General features: G+C 37.8%; 1 protein-coding gene across 1 annotated transcript; it reads right to left on the bottom strand.

Annotated features, from left to right (window-relative positions):
• Positions 1-327: 327 nt before the first annotated feature.
• Positions 328-21,032, bottom strand: LOC6562979 (cardioacceleratory peptide receptor). The gene is made up of 6 exons (XM_043214989.1): positions 20,622-21,032; positions 2,102-2,237; positions 1,832-2,029; positions 1,150-1,410; positions 807-1,092; positions 328-746 (listed from the first exon to the last, which is right to left on the bottom strand). The coding sequence occupies exons 1-6, from the start codon at positions 21,006-21,008 to the stop codon at positions 512-514; spliced, it is 1,503 nt and encodes a 500-aa protein (XP_043070924.1). The 5' UTR covers positions 21,009-21,032; the 3' UTR covers positions 328-511.
• Between the last annotated feature and the right edge of the window lie 5,462 nt (positions 21,033-26,494).

The following is a 26,494-nucleotide window of genomic DNA, read 5'->3' as shown; positions in this document are numbered from 1 at the left end:
GGAGTAAATAGTAGTATGTAAATACTTAGTTGGCTTAATAATTAGTTTGGGACTTGAAAGAAATTCAATTATTTGAATTTCGTTCAAATAAACAACATCAGTCTGGTAAATATAATACGTAATATAGAATATAATACCACTTTGCATTGGGCTAAAATGTAGATTGAAATAAATTAGGAAACAATGGTTGGGCCCTATTCATTGTGGTGTTAAAATAGTTGAAATTTATAGTACTAGAACCATTAGGCTAGTTACGAGCTAATGCATAAATACTTAAGATAAATTGCAATGGGAAATGCGTAGAATAACCACACACAAACACACCTATTAAAGATGTATGAATTCGCATACATAATCAATACACAACTATTGCACTTATTGTCTAAGCCTCGTGTAGCCTCCAGTAGCAAATGCTTTTCCTGGTATTTAACTATAGAAATTCAGCATCACTGAAGGATGTCGGCCCATGGACCGCAAACGTTGAACGTTTGCGTGTCGAATGCGCCAGCTATCATACTTCCGACATAGCCGGCACAGTGATAACCTTATTGGGCCGCTCGCAAATGACGACCCGTGCGTTTGCCTTGTTAGTGGAGCGACGTGATACAGTCAAGGAGGTGGTCAGTGTGCGCATCGAATCGCAACTGTTGTGCAGACGACGACCCACTGTGTGGCAGCGGTTTTGCTGCGAGTTGTTGCGATACGATTTGCAGCAGCAGGTGAACCACTTAAATGGCGGAAAGCGACTGTGGGTGAATGAGTCAGTTAGGTGTGTAGTTAGCGTTGTTAATTTTCGTGCTGCTTACCTGAGCGTGCGAAAGACCTGCGAGGAGAACAGACAGTAGATGAGTGGATTCGCAGCAGAGTTAAGGGGTGCCAGGCTCTGTATGAACGTGGCTATGGCAATGTTAGTCTGCGAGTGCGGTATCTGGCCAAAGACTTGCAGCAGATCAAAGATAATGTAGGGTGACCAGCAGATTATAAAAACAAACACAATGGTCAGCGTCATCTTGACCGTTTTGACCTTGGCGCGTGGTATGATTCCTCTAGAGCTTGCTCGCCGTGTTGCCGCAGCTCCAAAACCTGCACGTTCTAGGCAAAAGCGATTCATGAGAGATTGCGGATTCAGGGATTGATGAGTTCACCTACCTGTCGGCACAAATATGGAGCCCTTGGCCCATATGGTCTTCACAATAATCGCATAGCAGGCGGATATAATCAGAGCAGGCACCGCAAACAGCGTGGCCGACACGAGACACATATAAATCTGCCAGGCCATCGGTGAGCCCAGCTCAATCCAGCACTGTGGATGTCCCTGTATCAGTTTCTCCTCGTATAGCACCAGTATTGGCACGGAGAACAGCGCGGAGAGCACCCAGGCGCCAGCAACTAAGTGACGTGCACGTTTCCCTGAAAATGGCACAAAACACAACCAAGTAAGAATTTTACAGTCGGAGCTAACCGTCTGCACAATACTCTGTTCCCAATGAAATGTAAGTGGTGAAATCACACGGAAAATATATTGATTGATTGTCAGCTTAGTTACTCTGTAGAAAACATTTTATATCGGAAATATTGATGAAATGCCCTTTGATGAGGAGTGTGTCTTTAAAATTTGCTGCATGAAAATATCTAAAAATATCCCAGGGCAGGCAAACACTTACTCATAAAATTGGTTTGAAAAGATAATCAGCTTAACTAATCATGCACTTAAAAGTAAGCATTCTTCCGAAACATAGTATAACAAGAACAAGAACCCAAAAGCATTTTGCCTGTTACGTCAAGTGCCAAAGATTTTCTAATTGGAAAAGTTTTGCGACAGAGAACTTACACGACTTTGAGAAGTTCATGGGATGCGTTATTGCATCGTATCTGTCAATGCTCATGGCTACCAGCACATAGGTAGAGGAGTATGTGACGCAGACCTGCGAGAAACGGATGACCTTGCAGGCCAGATTTCCGGCACGCCACGAAATGGTGATGCGCCATATAATGTCCGTCAGTACATTGAGCAGTCCAACGCACAGATCTTAAAGATAGATGAAAAAGAAATCACACTCTTTGCCAAAAATATTTATTATTTATCCGCCTGTGAACTCACCTGCCAGCGCCAGCTGCTTTATGAAGTAGTTCATACGCGATTTGCGATTTTTGTTGATGAACATCACAAACAGAACCGCCGAATTGCCCAGCACAATGATGGTGAAGAGTATCCACAGCACAGCAAATTGTTCGGTCTATAAATAATAGAAAAGAAGAGAGAGATTTAGACTATGATTGTTTTGTACTTTTAACTAACCGACCATAAAATTCATTGTCAACAAAGTGTTAAAAGCGGAAATCACGCATAAAACTCAATTTAATATCACAGAGCAATTTCGAGCAGAAACACATTCACACACGCTCATAGGCAAACATACGTAAGACCACACACGCTCTTTTGTTTATGGCTCTTTAAAGATCCATAAAAATGATAGACACTAACTGAGGCGTGGCGAAGCAATGAGAGGCAGGACCTGTGTAGGCGTTTTGGGCCTAACAGGCAGGATGTGCTAGCGGAAGTTTAGTCTGTCTGAGCCAACAAGCCACAACAATAATAACAACAACGGCAATAACAGCACACATTGCCGTTGGTAACGATAGAAGGCAAACAGGCAAAATTGTTGCTATCATTGTATTGTGTTCTGAGACTCAGTGTGCAGTAGTCGGTGAGGTAATTAGGTTTGCTGTTTGACTGGAGCAGGAAATTGCAGCTGAAACGAAGTGCCACAAGTTACACAAATTAAAGCCAAGATGTACAGCAGCCATGCTATCTAATTTGATTGCAAGAAAGTGTTTTTATAGCTTTGCGCTGCTGATGCAGCAGCGAACATGACATGTTTTCAACTGGTATGTAAAGTTGCATAAACTTTCAAACATTTTTTGACTTTTATTGCTTTTGGTATTTTCATCAACACTTCTATATGTCTTAACACTTACTTTCAACCGGCTTTTATATTTAACATACAGCAAACTTGTCAGCTAAATTTTCCAAACAGTTGTTCATGTGGCTAAAAAATATTTTACTTTACATTTCACAAGCTGACATGCGAACTTCTTACCTTGGCGGCCAATTTAACTTTTGGTACTGAAGTGAACTTTAATGTGAAATTCTATTTTCGTATTCCATATATCACCTATAATTGCTCAAGGTACTATATTTGGGTGAAGGCTGATACACACAACATGAGCTAAAAGTAAACTTGCCACCAGAAACTTGACAGTTCTGACAGTTCTGACGGCTTCTTTTTTCTTTGCCTGTTGGCAAACTGAAGTCGTTCGAGTATATGCTATCTTTTTTTTCCTTAAATGTTGTTTATTATAGCTTTTTTTGTGCGGTTTGTGCCGTATACAGTATATGGGCGTATTTGGTAGACTGAGATTCCAAGACAAGCCGCGAGTCGCCTTCGCCTGTCTGGCAGGTTTGTTGGTAGTTGATTACGGTGCGCAAATTGCAGTATAAATCACCAAAGCACACAGTAAACGGTTATTTAGAATCATTTTTTTGTTATTTATACACAAGATAAATTTATATGTATGTGTTGACTCTTTTGGTCTTTAATTTCAACGTGGTCAGCTCTTGCTTAAAGTATAATCTTATTTTTAGCTCACGGAATTGACTTGTTGGTAGTTCTTATGAGTTTCCTTGTATATGATTTTAACATCAATGACTATACAATTTATTAAAGCCTTTGGCTTTGTGTCCTGAAGTGTTTATGCACGGTTTCATGCCCAGAAGTGTTTCTGCCTTTTGCTATAATTTTCTTGCATGACTTTGACAATTTTTGGCTTAAGCCGCAATACAAAATAAAATTCAGGCGAAAAGTTGTTTGGAACTTTGGCCATTGACGTTCGCCCTGCTCTTAACTTTTTTTTTATAGCCCATTTTTTTGGGTCATTTTTTTCACATTTTATTCACATTTTTTGTTAAGGGAAAATATTTGTACACTGTTAAGAGCTACGAATATTTGCGGTGAGTTTGCTGAAATATGTAGTAAAAATATACATTTGAATCTATTCCAGAGATATTTTTCTCTTTCATTTCGTCAGGTGAGTTGCATCATTTAAATTGAACGTATTTTTAAGCATATTCCTTTCTTGAATTTTTTTAAAGATAAACTTTTATGTATGTGGGCCCCAATAACAGTTATACCTATGATACGTAATTCTGCTTTATTAATCCATATAAGTCAATTTGTATACTTAATATATTTTTTTAAATTTTATTTTTTATCAAATTTGTAGCAGAAATTCTTTACTGAAACTCATTGGAAAATTTGTATTTAGTATTCTTTTACTTAAGTTTTTTTATATTCCAAGCTGCTGGCGTTGTAAAGTCGTAACAAATGGCACTTTTAAGCCTTTTTTAATGATCAGCCATTGCTGGTTGTGTGTTGCCCTTTTTATTTGTTGCTTTTTTTTTGTTCGGTATCAAGTCATTATGTCCTTTTCAATTTCGCTTTGCACCTCAAGGAAATTGCTTTTTTTTTTTTTGTTGAGAGCAATAAAAGTGCGAAATTTAATTTAATGCCAAAGGAGTTAAGGAAACGCTGCACAAAGGCCAAAAGCTTAGTCGTCTGCTGATAAGACCACAACAACATTCACAGTGTCCTCTTGGGCAACCGTAGATCCCTATTAAAATGCTATTTGGCAAGGGGCAACGCTTGCCACATTGCAGGCTGCAATGCCAACAAAAGCCACTTGCCACCTGTTGCGCAACGCAGAGCAACTTTCTCTGGAGCCGCAACTATTATGTCTGATTATTAAGTGCGCCAGCCATAACAATAGTAAGGCTCTTGATGCAGTGGCTGTTGTGGCATTGTGGCGCTCTTAAGTGCCACATAGCCCTCGAAATGGAGGCACTCTTCGTTCTCTGTCGTCTGTTCTGCTGGCCTTCACGGGACTTAAAATGCACTGTGGCTTAAAATCGCCAAGACAAATTTTCAGCAGCTGAAGATCGTAAAGTGCAGCAGCAAGACAAATGGGTGGCCACAAAACACTGGCAATGGCAAATTAATTTCATTCCACTGCAATGCCAATTACAAGAACAACAGCAAGGGATAAAACTCTGCAGTTGCAGCTGCTGCTGCTGCGCTTATAAATCAACAGCTGCAGCTCCCAAGTCCGCAAGGATTGCAAATAGCGTGGAAAAAGTAATATTTGCAGTTGACATACAAACAGCTAGCTAGGGATAACGGAGAATACGGCATTCAACTGGAAATTGAGTTGTATTAAATAACGTATAATTCTTTATTTTAAAAGCCAAGTGTAAGGTAACAAAAAGCTGAATCAAATTATATTTTTCTTAGTATTCTAATTAAAATAAGTTCTCTAGAATCTTTAAAACAAACGAAAAGAAACTTCAGAATTGCGTATTTTACCTTCTGTTTCCTTTTATATATTATTGCCAAAAACATTATTTTATTTTTTTTTGATTACGATAAGTTAATTAACAGACAAGACATTGTTTGAGATTCATATTTATAATAAAAAAATGAAATAGTCGCTTATACTATTAATTATCTGTATGTCCTACGTATTTCTTTTAAGCAATATTTTAATTTAATTTAAGTTCAATGTTCATTAAGTCAGGGAGAAGCTGTTTAAGAACTTTATCTTGCATAAAATAAATCAGTTTTGTAACTTGTGTTTGGGTACATCTCTACCTGTTTTCATTGAAATCTATGCAAGATGTGCTCCAAGTTTTACAAGCAATTTCCTTTTACATTTGCGGTGCTGTTTTGTTTGTTTATTTTTATTGCACTTTTCATTAATGCCGATTACATTGTGCTCAAGTGCTGAGTGCTGTAAGCGGGAAGTACCATGGTAGCATAAAGTGAAATTAAATGGAATATAACGCATACGCAGCATGCTAAGCTGGCGAGAATGGTCAGATAATAAGCAAAATGATGTCGTCGCCATAAAGGAGAAGTGGCAGCTTCTTGGCTTACAGCTAAGTTCAATGAACTCAACGCGTGCTGGGTGCTGAAAGCTGTTTAATATTTAAGCGTCCGCATATTGTCCACACATACACACACACACAGACACACACATACACTCAACCCAACACACTGAGGGGAGCACAAATACAAGATGAGACAGAAACGACAACGTTAAGTAGGTATAAAAACATGCATTTGGGTCAAGCCGTACGCATCAATCATGGTTTTAATGGTTGTTGTTTGGACAACAATGACCAGTCGTTGAGTTTTATGAACTATGCTACTAAAGCCAGTCCGCCAACCATATTTGTCGGAATGCGGGGAACTAGCCACAGGAGTGATGTTTGCCCCACTACCCGAAAAAGTGTGCTTTAATTCGACTAATGGGCAACATTTTGTCATCAGCTGGCTTAAATCATTTTATTTGGCTCACTGGCTGCGCATATTTCGCGTTGATGTTGACACAAATTGAAATTAATAAAGCGCTCCCCTCCATTTCCCCCATCTCTACTACCATGTCACATTAGCCCTGGGTGCGAGCTGGATGCTAGCTCTGTGTGTGTTTGTTGTGTTTGCTTACTTGACAAACTGTTGAGCGGCACTTTGACAGCAGAGTGTGTAACTAGCAACAGCAACAGCAACAGCAAATGACTTCAGTGTTTGGGGGGCGCATGAAAGAAATATGAAAAATGACCAAAATTTGGCTAACATCATTATGGTTAGTTTACTGGTCACGGCTGCTGATGTTGCTACTACGGAGTGTCTGGAATTCCGGCTAATAATAATGGCAAGCACGCCAAGTGCTGGTAAAAGAGCTACTAGACTGATTTAGGGCTGTTTTGTAAATTAATAAAATATGGAAATTTAAATGAGACAAAGAGAAAGAGAGAAATATTGACTGTTATCACGTCTGTGACATTGTATTCGGTACTCCAATTCGACTTCGATCGATATTATGATCAAACGGAAAGAAAATAATTAGTCTTAATTTTGCAATCGTTTGCAAGTCATTAAATAATCTAAGAGATATTATTTGTAAAATTGTACCATAATAAATTATGTACAATTTATTTACTGTATAAGGCTCTGAGCAGCTTGCCAGCTGACCCCAAAAATACGTCCATAAATTTAAAACGAAAAGTTACAATTTTACAGCAGTGACTTGTGAATTCCCCAGACCAACCGCAAGACATTAATCAAATGCGGCAAACATAAATCTAAGTAGCAAGCAAAAAGAAAAAATATAAGAATCAGAAATAGATAGCTCTAAAAGAAATGAAGGACATCAGTGCTAAATGCTGTTGTTATGCAGAAATGAGCATAAATAAATTAAGAAGGCCCACATAAATATGAGCTCAAATGGCTGCGCTGCGCCTTAAATAACATGAAAAAGCCAAATTAAATTTGCCAAAAATAGATGCAAAATAAACATAACTTACGTACACAACCACACACATACACACACAGAAAAACAAACATTGGATTGACCAGACAATTGTAAAACAAAGGCGCAGTTGTTGTCCTTTCGTTGAATTTGTACAACAGACACTGAGTAAACAATAAATAGAGACACGCGCCTCCAACTATGCGAAACAAATTACACACAAAAGAGGCGGCAGTTACTAGGAATGCGGTTTTTGGTTAACACAACACCAAATATATGTGTCCTCGAGTCATTTGCATAAATAACAACAACATGCCGGATACTTGGAGCCTGATCACGATAGTCCTGTTTATGTATCCTGGGCGCAAATCAAGTCAAGCATAAATTTGAATATTTTTCTTGTGCTTTGACTTTGAGTTGGGTTCGCACAGTGCTAATTAACACATAAGCAGCCGTCAAGTTTCCACACCCACCCAATGCAATAGTGTATATCTAATATATCTGTGCCAAATAAACTAAACATGACAATAGATTTGGTTGGCTTTTCATGCTCGAAGTGTGTGTTGAATTCTGTGTGTGGTCAGCAGTCGGTCAACACGCAGACAACATATGTCTACTAAAAATGAGTAAAATAATTTGCTGGTCCCATAAGGACAGCCAGATGAGATGTATATGCAAGCAGCTTGAATATACTAGATTATAGTAGAAACAGAAGCAAATCATGATCAATTTTGTCCAAATTAATAATGAAGATAATTTAATTATTAAATTATTTGGCAGAAAGAATTTGAATAATGTTATTAAATAACAAATTTTGTCAAAGAACATTTAACTAGAGATAAACTAGCATACCGTTTGGCTAGCACATACGAATATTGCTCCTAGAATTGAGTTTAATTTTATCATATTTTTTCTCATTGAAATAATTGCATATTTCGACATTTCCATAATTATATTTAGAGTTATTTTGCTTAGCTGTGCTTTTTTTTGTTTGCATAAGAAAACAAACTTTGTTGCCTTGATAACGTAACCATCATTAGACGCCAACTTGAGTGTCTTATCCTTATCCTGACTGTCAGCATCCTGCAAAAAACTCTGGTCAAACTTTTGGCAACTAACAAAAAGTTGAACGTAAGCAGTTTTAAACGTGAAACATTTTGCTTAAACCTGCCAACAGCAACAACAATTAAATGTATTGAAGTGCTTGCATTCTTTTAAGGCTGTCACTCGCAATTTGGCTTTGCAAACTAACAATTTTAATTACTGTCTTGTGCTACAGTAGCACCTTCTGATTAACTGAAGGACCAAAGGAACGTGAACGCCACTCAAGACAAACTTAAATCATCTAGCGGCAGGGTAGTTCGACGAAAATGGCAAAGCTATCCACAGAAAAAAAAAAACTTTTTTTTTTAATTTGAAATTCCACAACTGGCAGTTGTCAAAGGAAGAGCAGCAAATAAAAATACAAAAACAACAAGAAACAAGCAAACACACACAGAAAACACTGTATTGTAGATAGATAGATTCGCAAACACACACACACACACACACACAAATGCGGAAAACCATGACCGCTAGCGGAAATGCAGCAGCTTTGTAAGGAAACCGCTCGGACAAGTTGATAAGTCAGAAAAACAGATATACTAGACAGACGGATGACCAGACGCTGGTCGATAGACGACAGGCTGCAGGCTGCAGGCATCAGGCAGTCCACTTCTTAGCCACCAGAGGCTGTCAAGTGGCTCTAGTCACAACTAAAAGTAGACGCCCGAGTTGTTATTTCTGATTTTGTTGGTTTTACAGTTTACGAGTGTTCAGCTGCGTTGCATGCTCCGTAAAGCTGCAATGGGCGCCACTTGGCGGCTGACTTTGACTCAATTTAAAGCCAACTACTCGCAAATGGTGTCCCGTGTGCTTACTCCTTTTACTCTTTTGCCTTTTTCGGAGTTGCCTTCACTGCTTGCTTGCTTGCCTGCGTGCCTGTGAGCATAAGTAATTTTGAGTGTAAGTGAAAAGTGTTTATGTTGGCTATTCGTGTTATGCAAATTACTTAGGTTTCGTAGACGTTGAGGGATTGGGAATAGTATGGCCCGCGGCCTTGATAGTTTTGGCCAAAGAGTTTACTTTGTGGAAGGAACTTTACATATATTTATATATATATATAGATTGAAAAGTCAGCTCCGTTGGCTGATGACACTTTGTTGGGTTGCCTACTAATGAGTTAGTTAAGAACTTTGCATTTCAAACAATAATTAAATTTTTACAGTGTGGCAGATAAAATGTGTATACTAAAGTTTTGTACTTTTACACAAACTAAAACAACGGCAATCCAGTTTGTAGCTGTCAAATAATAAATTAAATTTCTTTCTCAAACATGTTTGCTTACTTTACTATCTTCACAACGATTCAGCTCTTATTTTCAAGTTGGTCATCGCACCATTGATATATATCGACCTAAATTACAAGTGTCCTGCTACAAGTTTTTAAGTGGTGTGTATCTTTATCAACTTGTTTGTAATCTAATTAGTTTTGTCATATAATTTTGAGGTGTTTTTAGAAAAAACTCTGCTACGAATCTGCTGTTAACCATTCGCATCAGAAACACCGAAACAAATTTGAAGAGGTTTTTGCCACAATCGTGTTTAGATTTCCGTTAAATTAAGCGTATAAAAAAAATTCCAAATAATAAGCTTATCGAATAGCAATGATTACAATATGAAATCAGAGCACCTTATCGAATCACACATAAGTAGTATGTAAGAGGACATTACGTATACGTAATACGGGAGAGTTGCAAATTGAAAATAAATGCAGAAATTCAACCAAATCGTCTAATTGCAATGCAAACACTTGATTGAAATACATTACTGTATAAAATGATGTCAAATGGGAATCAGATAGAAGATGTCTTTATACGCAGCTGCAGTTAGTGTGGGTCTGTGTGTGTGTCTGTGTGTGTCTGTTTGATTGTGAGGGTGTGCATTATAAAGTGCTCTGTCAAAGGCAAAAATGCATGGACTGTACGTGCTACGCAAACCAAATGTTAGCACGCACTTATTCATTTATGCACTCACACAAACACAGTCACACTCACACACACACACACAGTGATACATTGTGTGTGTGAGTGTATGGGGCACAGTTGACATTGCTCACGTACACAGCGACGAGGCGTACGCGACTTTTACACGCTCTGGCAGCATTCTGCTTTTAAGTTTCCAATTCTCTACACAACTAGCAGCATACTATTAAAGTAAATTATGTGATAAATGACAAATGCAACGCTGAAAGCAACTGAAAGCACAATCGCTTAAGGGAGATTTGAAAGAAAAAAGCAGAAAACCGCAAAAACTCAGCACTGATATACAAGTTGGCAATGTATTTTGGTGTTATTAAATTTCCACAGGGAACACCCAATGCAGAAGTTGGCTGACAGATTCTTCCGGCGGTCGTCATCTGTCTCATAAAAGCCAACTTCGAGCCAATTCAACTGGCAAAGGGGATGTTTGTACCAATTTTATTTGAATTGCGTAAATGATGCATTCCTATCTGCCCTTTCTTCCTTTCATTGAACTTCGTTCTTTTCGTTTTGTGTGCCTCCCGCAAATCGTTTTATTGTTGTTTTTGGCAAGTGTTTCCGTCACTTTGATGTGGCAGCTGACATGGGTGGTTGCACTTGCGTAGGTGCCGATGCGGACTATCGAGCAGAGAGCGTGCAACTCACAGCCAGATTCAAATATAACGAAATGTATATTGCATTTTTACAGCCTATCTAAAATTGTTGTTGTCGTTTAAATAACAGTTTAAAGACTCAAGACTGAAGAGATTTTGAAGTTAACATATTGCAAATAAATGAAACAAGTATCTTTCACACAATGTTAAATTATAAATAAATAATTAATGATTTTAATGAAATTCATGAGATTTTATAATTTACCAAGCATTTGAAGTGACAAGAATTTTTATTAATAAAAAAATAATAATAAAATTGTAATAATTATAATTTAAAAAATGTGCCAAGAATTTAAAATCATTTAAAATGCAAATAATGCAACTGCTCTTTACAATGTGAATTATCATTTAATATACTTAACAAGCATTTTGCGCGGACCCCAATATATTTAAATTTTTTTGTCAGCATCATTAACTCTTAAGTGTCGCATAATAAAACCAAAATTCATCATCATGAAATTTGTTGAAGTCATTAAAATTAATTTAAGTTGAAGCGGTCACAATTCATGGCATACTTTGGTGCGTAGTCAGCTGCTAACGCTGACCTAGTTTCGCGGCAACCAGACTGTTCAGACTGGCTGATGTTGACGGTTTTTATGCGGGTTGAAGTTCTTTGTCCGGTTCAAGCTATTTGCCAGGGTTTGGTTGTAGTAGTGTTTCAAGTATTTACTGAACATAATTTCGCTGTTCGTTGTCGCCTTTGCATTTGTTTCAGTAAGCGCATTACGCGCTTGCACAAAAGCCGCCCAAGAGGGATAAATTAATGTTTTTTTTTTTTATTAAATTTTTTTGGACACTGTAAAGTTGTCTTTTCATGTTTTCGTTTCCTCACTTTACCACTTCGCTTGCAATTTTATATTATTTAAATTTAGTGCACTTCACATTCTGTTGCAATTATCTGGCCTGGCGGTCCTTAGGCGCGGATTTCAACGCTTTTGCCATTTGCATAATTTACAACTTAATCTTGCGTTTCAGCTGCTATTTTTTTTTACGATTTTTTAAGTGCCTCTGGGTGCGTCTGCAGTTTTATTCTTGTACCTCCTACTGAGTCAGAATATTTTTGTTTTTGTTTTTGTTTTGTTCTTGTTTGCTTTCCAGCGACCTTCTGTAGTTGTGTTTGTAAGATTCTTACAGCTGCATGCACCTAGACAACACAGCAGGCGACGGCGGCAGAATGTGTGCGAGTGCGCGTTTCCTTTTCCGGGCAAACTTGTAGCGCAGTTTTGTTGTGTTTTACGTGTGCCTGAGCATTCTGCTCATACGCAGCGTGGTTGCACTGAATAGCTGAAAACTGTAATTGACTCGGGCTATGCTAAATTTATTGCCTGTCAGCTCATGCGCTGCTGCTGCTGCTGCTGCCGCTGCTTATGCATGCAAATTGTCATTGCTATGAAGTGCAAGTGTTGGCGCTTTTAACATTTTCCTTTATTTTTATCTCATTCACACTTTTTGTGAAACATTTTCGCTTTGTTTGCTAGTTTCTGCCACAAAAAGTGAGTGGCAGTCTGTGCCCATGAAATGAAATTTAATTTGTTTTTCGTCTCATATCGCCTTGTGGCGTGTGTGAGCTGTCTGCGTCTTGATGTGGGTTTGAGAATGTGGGTGTGTCAGGATGTGATATAATTGTTCATTGTTCTTCGTCAACTCCTATCGCCACAGCTTATTGTTGTGTCCACTAACGGAACAATGCGCAACTGTTGCCCTGTCTTTCTCAATAGGACAACTTCCGCAATGATAACAAATAGCGAAAATATGACTGAAGATAAATGTGCGCTTCATATTTCAGATAATGCCTTTGGCTGGAAATTTTATTGACCTTACGGTACACTGGGTATCTAACATTTTGTTGAATTGTTTGTAAGACCATGAAAAATGTTATTTGATTTCTATGATTATAATTTAAAGAGGAAGTTGTAACAGTTAAGAGACTGATAATAAATTGAAGCAAATAAATTAATATATTTGTATAATCAGCGAGATACAGAGTTTTAATGAAAGATGTTCCCTCATTAATCACACAATTTTGACCTTTGCACTATTCCATTAACTTAACATCCTAAGACAAAATATATTCTCTAAGGGTATTTGTGTTTTGAGCTTGATTGTGTTCCTTACTTTGTTGATATTTTTACAACAGTTCCCTTTGTTAAATACAAATATCAATAATCATAAGATATAAATACACTTGTCAACAGATAGGACATCAGATACTCCTTCAGGCGTCGTTTGCGCTTCATTGAGCCCTCCAAAATGATTACAATAACAAAGCGGAGTTGGCAAAAACAATTGTGAACTCGATGCTTGTGGCAGCTACCCTCTCACCCACCGTCTGCAGTCACTCCCAGGCGAGCATGCAAAATACAAATCAATTAGGCGTTAAAAAGAAAACACAAATGGGGCATGGGCTCAAGAACCCAATCCCAAGGCAAACAAAAATCCTGGCATATGTATACACACATATGTTTGTGTGTGATTGTGTGCTCGTGCTTTTTATTTATTTGCTTCTCTGTTTCTTATTGGTAGCCCATGGCGACGCCTACTTAATGGTTATCAGTGAAACGCTATTAACGCCAAGTTGATTTATTGCAATTTAATTTTGTTTCAATTTGGCCATGTTCGGGTGTTTTATTTCACAAATTATGTGCAGACACGACTGGGACGTGGCGGGGCGCGTTGCTCCTTTGGCGTATCCGTCCGGACCCTTGATTATTTATAGCACTGGCCCCATGATTTACTCGTAACTGAAAAGTTGCCTTAAAGTTTCTATACAGATTGCTCAACCTTTTTATTGCTAGACAATAAAATTCCAGCGATCTCGAATTTTTCTTTAATTTGTTTACTTGTTTACTTTTGATGGGTTTCTTATTGGTCGCCTTAAAAGCTTCTTGGAGCTGTTAAGCTTCTGCTTGCCTTGCAAATTTCTCAAATTGATTGAGCAAATGATTTCAAATTACTTTCCTTTTAATCATTAAGCCGTGATCAAGTGTTGAACAATCGTTATCCGCAAATTCAGTTACTTGAAAATTCCTTTGAATTATGTTCACACTTTTCCAACTTACTCAAACTATGTGTGTTCCCCTTAGTATATGTGCTTATTTATATATATATACATATAGCTGTTGAGTGGAAACACTTATTTTCCTCTCGGTCTTTGCACCCTGCATGCTCACCACATAAAGTTGCGCCTTTTGCGTATGCTAAAGTTTCTGGCATGTTCTTAGAACTGGCTCGTGGCATAAGAAATATAATACATACTGCTTAAACGAGTCTTGCACGTCTGCCAGTTTGAAAAGCTGCTCATAATCAGACCCATGGTGTGAGTTTTCAAGGTTGACTGATTGTTGATAGAAGCGCTTTTAAATGTTATTCGCAACAGAAGATTGTTTACAATTTCGTGGAAATAAAATATTTATGTTGTTGGATATACAAATTATCTTCTTTAATAACCGCACTATCTGTAAGTCATAAAGGCCAGAATTTGCCTGAGCAGATAATATTATTGTTAGCAAACTAATAAAGTTATAACTCGGTTTCGCTTTTTTAAAATTGTTTCTAATAATAACTTTATAATATATAGATAACTCTTTAATGGAAAATGAGGATAATGTTGTAATTTCATTTAATATTGGCTGTATGTCTTGTTTTCCTTAAAGTCTAATCTTTCTGCCGTAGTCATCTAAATCAATGTTCTTTATAGTCAATAATGGAACACCTTCAAATTAATTTTGTCAACTTGAGATATATCTGGGTGCTTTACCAGTCTCACAGCTTGTTACACACAATCAATTGCTGCTTTAATCATTACTCGAGGGGTTGGTAAGAAAGTTTGGAGCCCCTCTTAATTGTGCACATTAGCCAAACAAAAACATAGGGTTCAAAGTTCAAGCGTGACAAATAAACCAACAATTAAGTTTAATAGCAACTTTCCTCAATCCCCCCGAATCCATGGGAATACATTTGTTAAATTAACACTTTCGCTCATTCTAGAACTTATTTTTGTTGTTTGTCTGGTGTAAGCTGCCTGTGGGTGTAGGGGCCAGAAGAGCAGAGTGATAGATGCCAAACTCAAGGCAAAAATTATTACAATTAGTTGGAGATGTCGTTTATTGACTTTGTTGATAAAGTGACACTTGGAAATGTGAACAATGAGCACAAAGCCGTTGCCAAAAAGTGTCAAATACAAATGATAGAGGCTGGCACCTCGGTCTTGGACTAAGAACATTGAACCAAGACTTACGATAGCATAAGCATTGAAGTAAAGGATGTCGGTCTTGCTAATGGGCAGTTAATGACCTGTCTAAAATCATCGAAGCTGAAATGTCAAAGGCAACCAACATTAAAGAACCATCAAAACACACAAACATTAAAGCATATAAAACAACTCGTGGCACACACACGCGGAAGTGCATTGACATTGAGCAGGAAAATAATAATAATATTTCATAAGACATTGCCCGACAAACAGCAATCATGACGAAATAATCGAGAGCACGCACAAGGCGCAGCAGCTGAATTGACAAGCTGAGCTGGACACTGGACACGACTTGACGAGAGATCTTGATGGCAACAAATCCTAAGCCCTATAAATCGCCCAAACACACACATGCACACACACACACAAACACATACACACATACCCACACATAGATACAGTACACGCATACAGGAGTCGTTGGAGGCGACGTGCCAGATAAAACTCTTGTCAGAATGTATTTTATGGGTGGGTGAAACCCTGCGGCTGTGACGTGGCCACGTTCCCACGATATTACACGTGGTATGGCGCTCTTAATAAAATTGATGATGCGTCCATTTCTTAACTTGGCTAAGGGCAAATAATGTTGTTAACTCATTTTTCCTTCACTACTCCTTTCCCACGGGCCCCATTCTCATCTGTTCTTAAACCTGGGCCACTCAAGTGCTCCTTGTCCTTGTGGCAAATTTATTTTGTCAACAACGGCGCCGGTCAAATGCAATTAAAGCCCAACTATGCACGTCTGCAGCTGGCAACTCGAAATATGCTTAATTTGCGTTAAAGCACTGCAAGTGTAATTAATGCCACGCCCTCAAGACCACCTCTCTTTTATATGTTTACTTACAGTTCCAAGTGCTGGGCAAATACCTCAAGCTCTGCACAATAAACAAACTGGCTGCCAACTCCTCGTCTCTGTCTAAGGACTGCGTGTCTGTTGTCCTTGAGCAAAATATATGCTTGCAAGCCGCTTAGAGCAGTACTCGTAATTTCTGCTGCCCACCATTGCCACCGCATTGCCAACATGTGGCAAATTAAATTGTTAAAAGAGGAGAGCCAACATGCTCTCGGTGGGCTTGCCACAACTCTCAGCCTTCAGTTAATGATGACGCTTTGTGACCGCTAAGCGTTTAACCTTCAGACGCTGCGTCGTCGCCGTCGAGACATGTGATAAATATTCTACGTGCATACATATTTATATATATATATATATATGTATATATATATATATATATATATATATATATATTTTTTTTTACATTTCGCCTTTGCTCTTCTGCCTTTTACACAGGCTTAATTTTGTTTGGCAAATAAACTTAAGACGTATTTTGATGCCAGATTAATGAGTTCTAATTAAATTTGCTCGTAAGCAGAATGCAAACAATGTAATTATTAAATTAATAACAAATTTTTTTTAGTAGAATGAAATAATATTAAGAGTTATAAGTGGGCACGAGGATTAAGTGGAGCTTATACAGAATCAGGTGGAATAATTACACACACTTAAAGGAAATTTTCACGTAAAATCTATCACTATGACAACCCATTAGCATTATATGATATTCTGCATGATAAATCTGTTTATATATATGGAGGCTTAGCAATGTTTTACACTTACTTTTTTTTTATAAATAGCTGAACGCGAAGCCCAACAGAAGCATAATAAGACGATGGTATTGGATGCCATTGAAGTAAAAGCAGGTAAACATATTTCAGATCCCAAATACTTGTTTATGATGATGCTCGATGCCCGACAAAGGTTCAATTATTATTGGCTTTTCATGGTCACATTATCCAGAGACCGAGAACTGTACTGAGTAGCTATTACGTGCTTATACATATATAATAAATACATACAGCTCAGCAAGATATCGTACATGGTCAGGCTAAAAATATATGTGAAATATAAAAAAAAAAACCAAGTACTTAAGGTCCTTGAGACGCCAGGCGCCGCAGACGGCTCAGTAGACCCAATAAACACGGAGTTGCGACTAGCAGGGTTATTAGTACCACACACACAGCAACACACGCAGAAGTGATTATCCAGCCAGCGGTCGTTTTTATCTGCTGATTTTACTGATAGTACATGAAACCTCGAAATAAAGGGTCGCTGGTCAAATTAAATTTTAAAGAAAAAAAGAAGAAGAAAAAGCTCACATTCAGTGTGTAAACAGTGTTCGCCCACATGGCAAGCAAATAGCCGGGACGGTCTTTGGCCAAGTTCTCAAATGCTCACAATCAATACGAGTTGCTGGCTGCGTGTGCGTCTGCATAATATGCTTTGATTTTGCCAGCAAACAAACATAAAATTGCGCAATGCTTTTGTTTCTAGCTGCTGGCTAATCGTGGGCATGTGTGTGTTGTCTGCTTAGTGGTGTGAGCCCAACTAGAGTAAAGAGTGGCAACAACCATCAGCTTGCAAGGGAGAGCTTCATGCACATAAAATGAAATTTTTGCTTTTACCCAGCAACCAAACTAATAGCCAAGTTTGGTTACATGTAGCCATGGGTTTGCAAACAGATCGGAATGGGATTTAAGTAGTGGAATATTCTCATATTGACAGCAATGCGGTGCGTGTGTGCTGGCCCTTGGTCAGAAGTTCCTCGCTGTGTTGGCGTGAGCTGCTGCCATATTTGACTTTGTCTAACCTTTTGGGCGCCTCTTGATGAGAGTGTGTTGCAGTTGGCATATCTGTGTCAGACCCATCAACAGCTCAATGTGCCAATATTATACCCCAGGGTGTGTGGCCTTGCCCATTTGTGCTTTTACGTATGTGAAAATGAACTTGTTGACGACCTATAATGTAAGTCATACTCTATGGCTCCATACAGGTTATTGAGCCGATTTAATCAACATTTGATTTACTTTTTGTACACAGTAAATCTTGTATCTGACTACTGTATTTGACCACGCAACCTAATCTATTTATATTTATTCGACTTATTATTGAATGCTTCTAATTGTTTTTATTATATCATCAATCGCTATTTCTTCTGTTATGTGTCATGTGAATTTGTTTAACTCACATGGCGATTGCCTAATTTAAAATTTGCTTGAGCATCTTTATTTTATATAGTTATATCTCCTATTGTATATATTTCATTATTGTAAATGTGTAAGTAGTCAGTGCAAATATATCCTCTTCAACTAAGGTATTGTAATTTCAAACTTGTCTATAAACTTAACTGAGACGGGCCAACACATGAAAGGCATCAAGTAAATAACACCAGTTCACTAACCCCTAAGCTATCATTTTTTATCCTGTCAACAGCAGTTAAGAACTGTGGTGTTATATTCTCATGAGGCTGAAAACAGCTCAATTTCCAATAGAAGTGATATCTTTGTGTATAGTACATATTCATTTAATTTCATTTATTTACAATTGATTATCTAGCACTAACTAACTAAACAATTAAAGTTTAGCTTAGGCCTATGATAGAAGTTTGTTTATTTTCATACTGTTAATTTATTTTCTACTCTACTCTAAAATAACTCAACTAAGCTTTTCTGAGACAATTCAATCAAAGAAAATGTTCTTTAAATTTAAATAAACAGATAGTATCATATATTACCAACTGAGACTACATTTGTTTGTTTTACCTAAGCGAGACCAATGACTAGAAATGATGATCATATTGTTTTTTGTTTAGTAATAAGCCCAACAATCAGTTTGAGTGCCAGCTGCGTGCAATATTTCACAAATAACCATGCCGAAAATAAACTTGAAATCACGTCTGATGCGCGATAAATTTAAATGAAGATGAATTATATGCTTACCCTTGTGGTCCTTTCTGAGGACATTCGCATAGGGGGCACATAAAAACTATCACTCAAATCAATAAGCAGTTGGCATTTGCATCTTATGCCTTCTTTGATTTTTTCATAACATTGTTATTGCTTGCAAAATCGGCGGGGGCAAATGGCTTATGGGCTTATCTTTACTTTTTGTTAGCCATATGTTGTCCGCGGGTCTATTTATATTTATGTCTGTGTGTGTGTGGGAAAGAGAGAATTTGTCAGCTTTCATTTTGCGGTCCTCATTTAAATAAACCCAAATTTATGGCGTGCACACAAACACACGCACACTCCTTGAGCGATTGACGCGCCTTAAGTTATCTAACGCTGCATGCTCGAAGTGGGGATATGGGGGGGATTGAGGGAAAGTCTTCGGCTTGAGGCTATTTCCGTTTTAACAATGGCTGCTCGTTGGCGTGATTTATACGACGGAGCGTTCATTTCATTACATTTTCGATGCGTGCCACACTTGCGAGAAGTTTCCCCATTTTTATGACCGCCTCGTCGCAAAAAACGGAAGTTTAGTTTAATCGAAGTTGTTGTCACGAATTGCGACCGCTGATTGATTACCCAATTGATAAGCCAGGCGTCTGGCATGTAAATTAACTCAAAGTGCGCAGCAGAACTTTGTTCGTTTCATTCAATCCTAATTTGCAGTGGCGAAACAAATGACATTTTGTCAACATTTGCTTTAATATTGTTGGCAATCATTTGGCCCAAACCAGAGTTCAAGGCGCTCACTTTCAACTCGCACAAAATTCAAATTTGTTCCAAAAACATGGCAGCAGCTGCCAGCTGACTGCAACTTCAGCACCCAGGAATGTTGTCTGCCATCGTCGGCTTCTGTTTGATTTTGCGGCGAACGAATAAAAAATAAACTTTCCAGCTTGTAACATCAGCATGTAAAGTCATTCACATGCATAAAGTATGCGTGGGTGGTATGGCAAGTTACCATTCAAGCTGTACTATTATATCTTTCTAACTGTGTCATCGACTATTTCAATCCAATCGTTATTCAAAAATGTTACTTTGTTTTCCTTTATAGATTTTTCTTCCTTTACCATTACCCTCCTATACGGACATGTCTCCAACCAAACACCATTATGTATATATATTTATTATTACCAGCATTAACCGATTTGATATAAATATTTAAATGTCAACAGCTTATTTCAAGTCTACAAGGGTATGTAATATTTTGCGTAGCTATGATAATCATTCTTATTTTACTATAACCTACATAAATATTCTCTCTGAACCTCTTAAAGATTTTCTTATTCACATTTTGATGCTGCGCAACGAAATGAAACATTTCAAAATCAATTTAATTTAAACAAATTGATGCAAAATGCATTTGAGCAGTTGCATTTCAAGTTGAAATCATGATTTTCAATGCATAAATTAGGTTGAGTGCGCTCACTGCACAGCTGAGCTTTCTCAGAAGACAATATGACAATGTGATTTTTTTCTAGTTACCAACCTCATAAAAGTAGAATGAATTCAGGTTGTCCAATTCACCCGCATATGGCGACGATGAGTTGTCGCCCGCTGCCGCCTGGAAGTCGCTGCCCGGCGGTGTTATGGTTGTTGTTGCTGTTATTGTTGTTGTTGTTGCTGCTGCTGCTGCCATTGTCGCCGCTGTCGTCTGGGCTCCGCTGGCAGTCGTTGGCGTTGGCGCCAGCATCATGTGTGAGATCGCAGGTGTGAAATATGTCATATTTGCTGCAGCCTCCATTGGCTCTGGAGTTGCTGTAGCAGTCAACGTCAGCTGACTGCCATTGGACGCCTGAGGGGGTGGCAGCATGCCCGATGACATGGAAGCCAGAGTGTAATAGAGCGAGCTATCGAATTGCCGTAGATGCAACATGCCGGCTATATTCTGTCTTAGCTTAGGTATTTCTATTTGCCATATCCAACAGTTTGAAGCTGCAATTGAAATCAATTTAAAATATGTTTTCATAAGTGCTTTGTATTGCGAATAAATAAAATAAAAGCTAAACGTTAAGTGCAATAAACATTGCCATGATAATAATACCTGTTAAGCTCTGGTATTTAATTCTCACTCATAAATCCACAGCTGCATAATAAACGCCCTGAGCACTTGCTGGCATAATGTCAAACACTTGCCCCGCGGCTGACATGGCTCATGTCTGGGGACTAGGATTGGATTTGGCGCGGTGCCAGTCATATGTGGGTGTGTGTATAAATTTGTATATTTGGCTGTTTAGCTGGATTAATTTCGGCTCAGGTCGTGTACTGAACCTTGTTATAAAAGTGGCGCCGCATGCGACATTTGTAGGTGCTAAACTTTAAAACTGGGGGTTGGTAAAAAAAAGCCTGTGCCTCATTGTATGTTTAACTTTCAAAGTCGAGCAAGAGAATCAAAATTAAGGGCAAACTTTATTAATTATTAAATACGAGGGCTCGAATTGTTTTGATATATAAAATGTGATTTCTGACATTTAATTTTGAATTACAAATAGATGTGGAAAAATGCAAGTGCAAATACTTTTGCTATAAAGTAAAAGGTTTATTATTCTGTACTTTATCTAATGGAGATTTGATCAGGGTATGAGGATATATAAAACTGGCGCTAAACTTTTGGATATACAAATTCCCTTCTTTAGGTATTAATGATTATAAATGAGAAATCACTCTAAATACCCATTTTTAATTTTAATACTTACATCATTTTAATATTTATTTATATTTGTCTCGATTTATACTCGCTATACGAATATCTCTTACTTAAACCAATTAACAACTAATTAAAACTCAAATTTAAAAATTCGTATTATATAATTTAATTATTGTACAAATATTTACAAACTAGTTGAAACTAAAAATGACAACCATTTAAAGCCAATTATCATTTTTCTCACGTATATGCAGAAAATCGTCTGCCTATTCAGTTGGTGAAGCACGTATCAAGTGAGATTATGAGCATGTCACTAATTGAATTAAACATATGCAAGACTTGATCCCAGCGGACATGCAACTGATTGTTGGATTATTCATTTGCTGATAACAATAACTTAAACAATTAGCTTGTTGCCAACAATAGTGGCAATGTCCTGGCGACACGCACGTCTGTGCATGCAACAAAAGGTCCTCTGAACTTTTTGTGTGGTCTCAAAACCCATACTTAGGCATGTGTAGTGTGACCTTTGACAGCGACTTAAAATTAAAACCACTAGAGGATGTCAACTTATTAGATACAAAACGACTGTGACAGCCGCAAAACGTGCATGAAGTCGCAAAATAAATTTTATTTAAAAAGCTAACAACATTTTTTTTGCCCAGATACTTGGTCTACTAATGTGAGCACGCAACTATTTTGGCAATGATTTATTATCACACGTACACCTCAAGTGTGTGTGTGTGTGTGTGGGGGGGTGTCTGCATTGCCTCCTTTCATTTTGACACATTCAATTTAGTTGAGCGGCTGCTAGCGTTTTTAAGGCGTTTTTGGGCGTGGCCACATGTCGCCACTTTCGATGCCTTTAAGTTTATCACTTTTGATTGCATTTTACACGCACATAGTTTCATTTGGCACATAGCCAACAAATATGTTTCAGCGTCTGTTTTATGTCAACCAAGTTGTTAGCCATCTGCGCCTATCCCTCCTATCCACTCCGGCGCTGAGACCATTCGTCTGGCGGGTAGTGCGTTGATTAAAATAATTACTGCAAATGTGCTTCTAAAGTGTCATTAAAGTGCCAACGCTTTGAAGTGCGACACTTTATATAATTTACAATTTGATATATAGCGGATGTGCAACGTTGCAACATTCACACATGGCGAATACTTAAAAAATTCTATACGATTGGTTGCTGCAGTTTTAACCTTATGCATTCATATTTAAGCGGCTTTATGGTCCAAAGCTTTATTTTCATTGCAATTTTCGAGAACAGTTTGTGGAATTCATAGCTGCATCGTTTCGTGTACAGTCTGTATTTATATCAGTGAAACAAATTTAGTTACATATTGATTATTATATGCTAACTATAATAAATTTTATAAATAATATGAGATTGGAAAAGTTTTAAAATAAAACACAAGAAACCTGACTCTAATATCTTATTCCCAGCTTCTTAAGCCAGGTTTTAAATACATATATTTTTTTCTTTTTCTTTGACATTGCTAATGCAAGTCTGGCATATATATTTCATTATGACTACTTGCTGTATGCATATGTAAATTGGCAAAATCCCTTCAAATAAATAATCGTCTCAGCCCATTTGGACTTTGCATAATAAGTTTGGCATTTAAGTTTTAGCCTACTGCTGCTGCTACTGACTGATGCTTGTGCTAATGCGCATTTAATTTGCATGTGAAATATCCAAAGTATCAGTCAAAGCTTCTTTTCATGACCTAGACGTAAGTTGATGCCAAAGCGGCGGGTAGGCGTGGAGTATTTTATTTTATTTGTTTTGCTATGCGTTTTGGTTCAATTTCATTGACATAATTTGACTAAGCTGTCAGCCAAAATGCAGACAGCTTCAGACAATAAGAAGCCAAATTCGACTTTTGCTTGCGACACTTTATACATGGTTTTTATTTTTGGCTGCCGTTGGCATTTTTTTCGTGTTGTTGCCACCAGTAGTGCAGTGTCAAGTAGCTTTAAGTTTGATTTGATAAATCAGTGCAAAAACCGCTCAACTGAAAAGGTGTTGCCTTAAAGATTCCCAGTTCCTTTTTCAAAGAGAAAGAAAGGCAAACGGAGGAAAATGTCAGACACTTGAGTGTGTAATCAATGCAGTCGCTTGCTAAACATACAAATCCAACAATTTGACAATCTGACAATCTGAGAGCTTTATGGCAGCCCCTATCGCCTTTTGTTTCTGGTAACAACTTTAGATGTAACATTGTGCAACGTTGCGTATGCTTCATAAAACCCCAATGAAGTAGCAGCTGCTGCAGTCGCTTGACTTTACTGCCACTTGCTGCATATTTATGTTTGGTTTTTGTTTCTCCTTTTGATTGTGACTGCCATTAAATAAGCCATTACGTTGTCTGCAGTTTCGCTTGGCTGTAATGCGCCCAGTGACAATTGTCAGCATACAGGATACGGCTGGGAGTCACCATGCTGCCACAAATTAAAAATTGATTTAACTGCAAAAATGAGAGCATACCCCAAAGAGTGGCCAGCAGTTTACAGCACGTAGTATCTCACTGTTATGTTTATCTTTTTTTTTATATTTCTATTTGGTATTTGGCTTATGCTTTGCTTTGTGCAGATTGCGTTATGCGTTTGGCTGGGACCATTGCAACAATTGCAGTTCATGGCAATCAGCACAAGAACGACGCAAGTTTACTATATCATTTAAATTTTATGGAGCGTGACGTGTGCTTGTCGCATAAAGGATAATTGGCAGTCGAGTATGCCATGGAGACTTGTGAGTACTTTTACAAAAAAGAACATATTAGCTAAAACGTTCTTTTGTTTTGTTTGCCCTTGAGCACTACCAGCTAAGACTTAAACAAAAAAGAATACCATTTATGGTTGCCTAGCTTTGTCTTTTTTAACATTCTTGCAGGGGTCATTAAAACTTTGTATGAGTGTAAAATGTTGTGGTTACAAAATATGAGTCAACTTTTAGTTACAATATGCTTTGAATTTTTTAAAATTCTTATATTTAGAGTCGGTCTTTTGTATCTGTTTAATATTTTGTGCATTTTTCGTTTATCAATAATGGAACGCCAAATTATATATTGCAGACGCAATCATGGATGGATCATGGATGGATAATAAAATAATCTTCAATAAAAAATTATAGTCACTTCAAATCCCAACAAGTAAAAGCGGTAAATTATTTGCTCATTAGTTATAGCTCGGTTTTCCTTTGGGGATTACTTTATATCTTATCTTATAATACCAGACAGCTTTATAGAACAATCCACGCAAAATTTGTCTGGCTTACAGCCTGTTAATGCGACTGTCGCGCATCTTAAGTAGCCACTAATTTTAAATCCAAATGATAAACAAAAATAGTCGCACCTAACGGCGCACAAAAGCCTTATGAATATTTTTGAATGCCTTTCGTCATAGCCAAGGGCGGCTCATTTTGCTGTCTCGATGGTTAAAGCAAATGAAATGTGTTTATACGCTGTGAGCCAAGAACAAAAGGTTATATTAAAAGCGAGCAGTAAATGAATGAATTTTGTATTGCATACTTATATAGGGATTTTGTATTTTGTATATTGTTCACCTACTTCAGGTCTTCCCTAGCTCCAGTAACCAGGCCTTTAACATTTTCTCATTTAAAAGTATTTTCAGTTGCTTAAATGGCAAGGAATCGAAATTGGAAAGAACTAGCTGTTCCATGAAAATTCTCCGTCGCCCTTATCGGTGCTGCGTCCATTTTGGTGTCCCCAGTGACTAAAACACCGACGCGTCTTTCTGTATGCGCCATTGAATGGCATTTTATTTTATTATTACACACAGGTGCCTGTGCATTTATATTCAAATTTGTAGCACCTGTAAAATAGGTGAGAAACAATGAAGCCACACAGCAGACGTCGGCGCCCTTGTCTGGCATTTTGGCTGTCACTTACACACACACACACACACACACAGAATGAACACACTTTGTATGCATGTGCGTAGCTACATCTGCGGCTATTTGCAGAAGTTAGACAAATATATATAAACGTGTTTGGCAAATCGTATCGAAATATTTGCCACTTGAGATTAGGTTCAAGCCGCTGTAAGCGGTTTATTTAAAGTTTTCACTCATATCAATGGGGCAGACATTATGATTATGAATTGGTCGAAAAAGTTTGGCTTACACGTCCCGTACCTGACTGCCATTTGTTTGCGGGTAAATTAATCTGGAATACACCAAAAAGAAAGAGCAAAAGTAAAGCAAAAAGAAAAGTGAAAACGCTTATACGACATGTTACCATGTGTTGCCCTTTCAATGGAGACTGTTACTCGATTTCATTTTGAGGCAAAAAGACAAAAGGAACAACAACAACGGCCGATTGATAATGCCATGTTAGTGCCCACACAAATGTAGCTGATTTATTAATAAATTTCGACCTATGGTACACTCTTGCACGTATAAGCACATACACATGTATGTGTGCTCTTTGGCGTCTGTCTGTCAAAATGTCAACAGCTAATGTTTTTCGGCAAAAGCAACATGTGTGTGGCTCGGGGCCAAAAAGCAAACAGTGCGTATGGGAGTTATTTGTTGAAATTTGACTGACAAGCTCGTGTAAGTTGATACTTTAATAATGCCTCAAGCCACGAACTAACATGACTTTCGTCGATCCCCTTAAGAGCGCCTGACAAGTGGCCACCCACAACACGAGGGAGATATGAAGGCATCTGCAAAACTGTTTAGG

This window comes from Drosophila grimshawi, unplaced genomic scaffold, assembly GCF_018153295.1.
Source record: "Drosophila grimshawi isolate 15287-2541.00 unplaced genomic scaffold, ASM1815329v1 contig_311, whole genome shotgun sequence".
NCBI classification, from domain to species: Eukaryota; Metazoa; Arthropoda; class Insecta; order Diptera; family Drosophilidae; genus Drosophila; species Drosophila grimshawi.
Note: the sequence above shows the minus strand (reverse complement) of the source record. Positions and strands in the feature narration are given on the sequence as shown.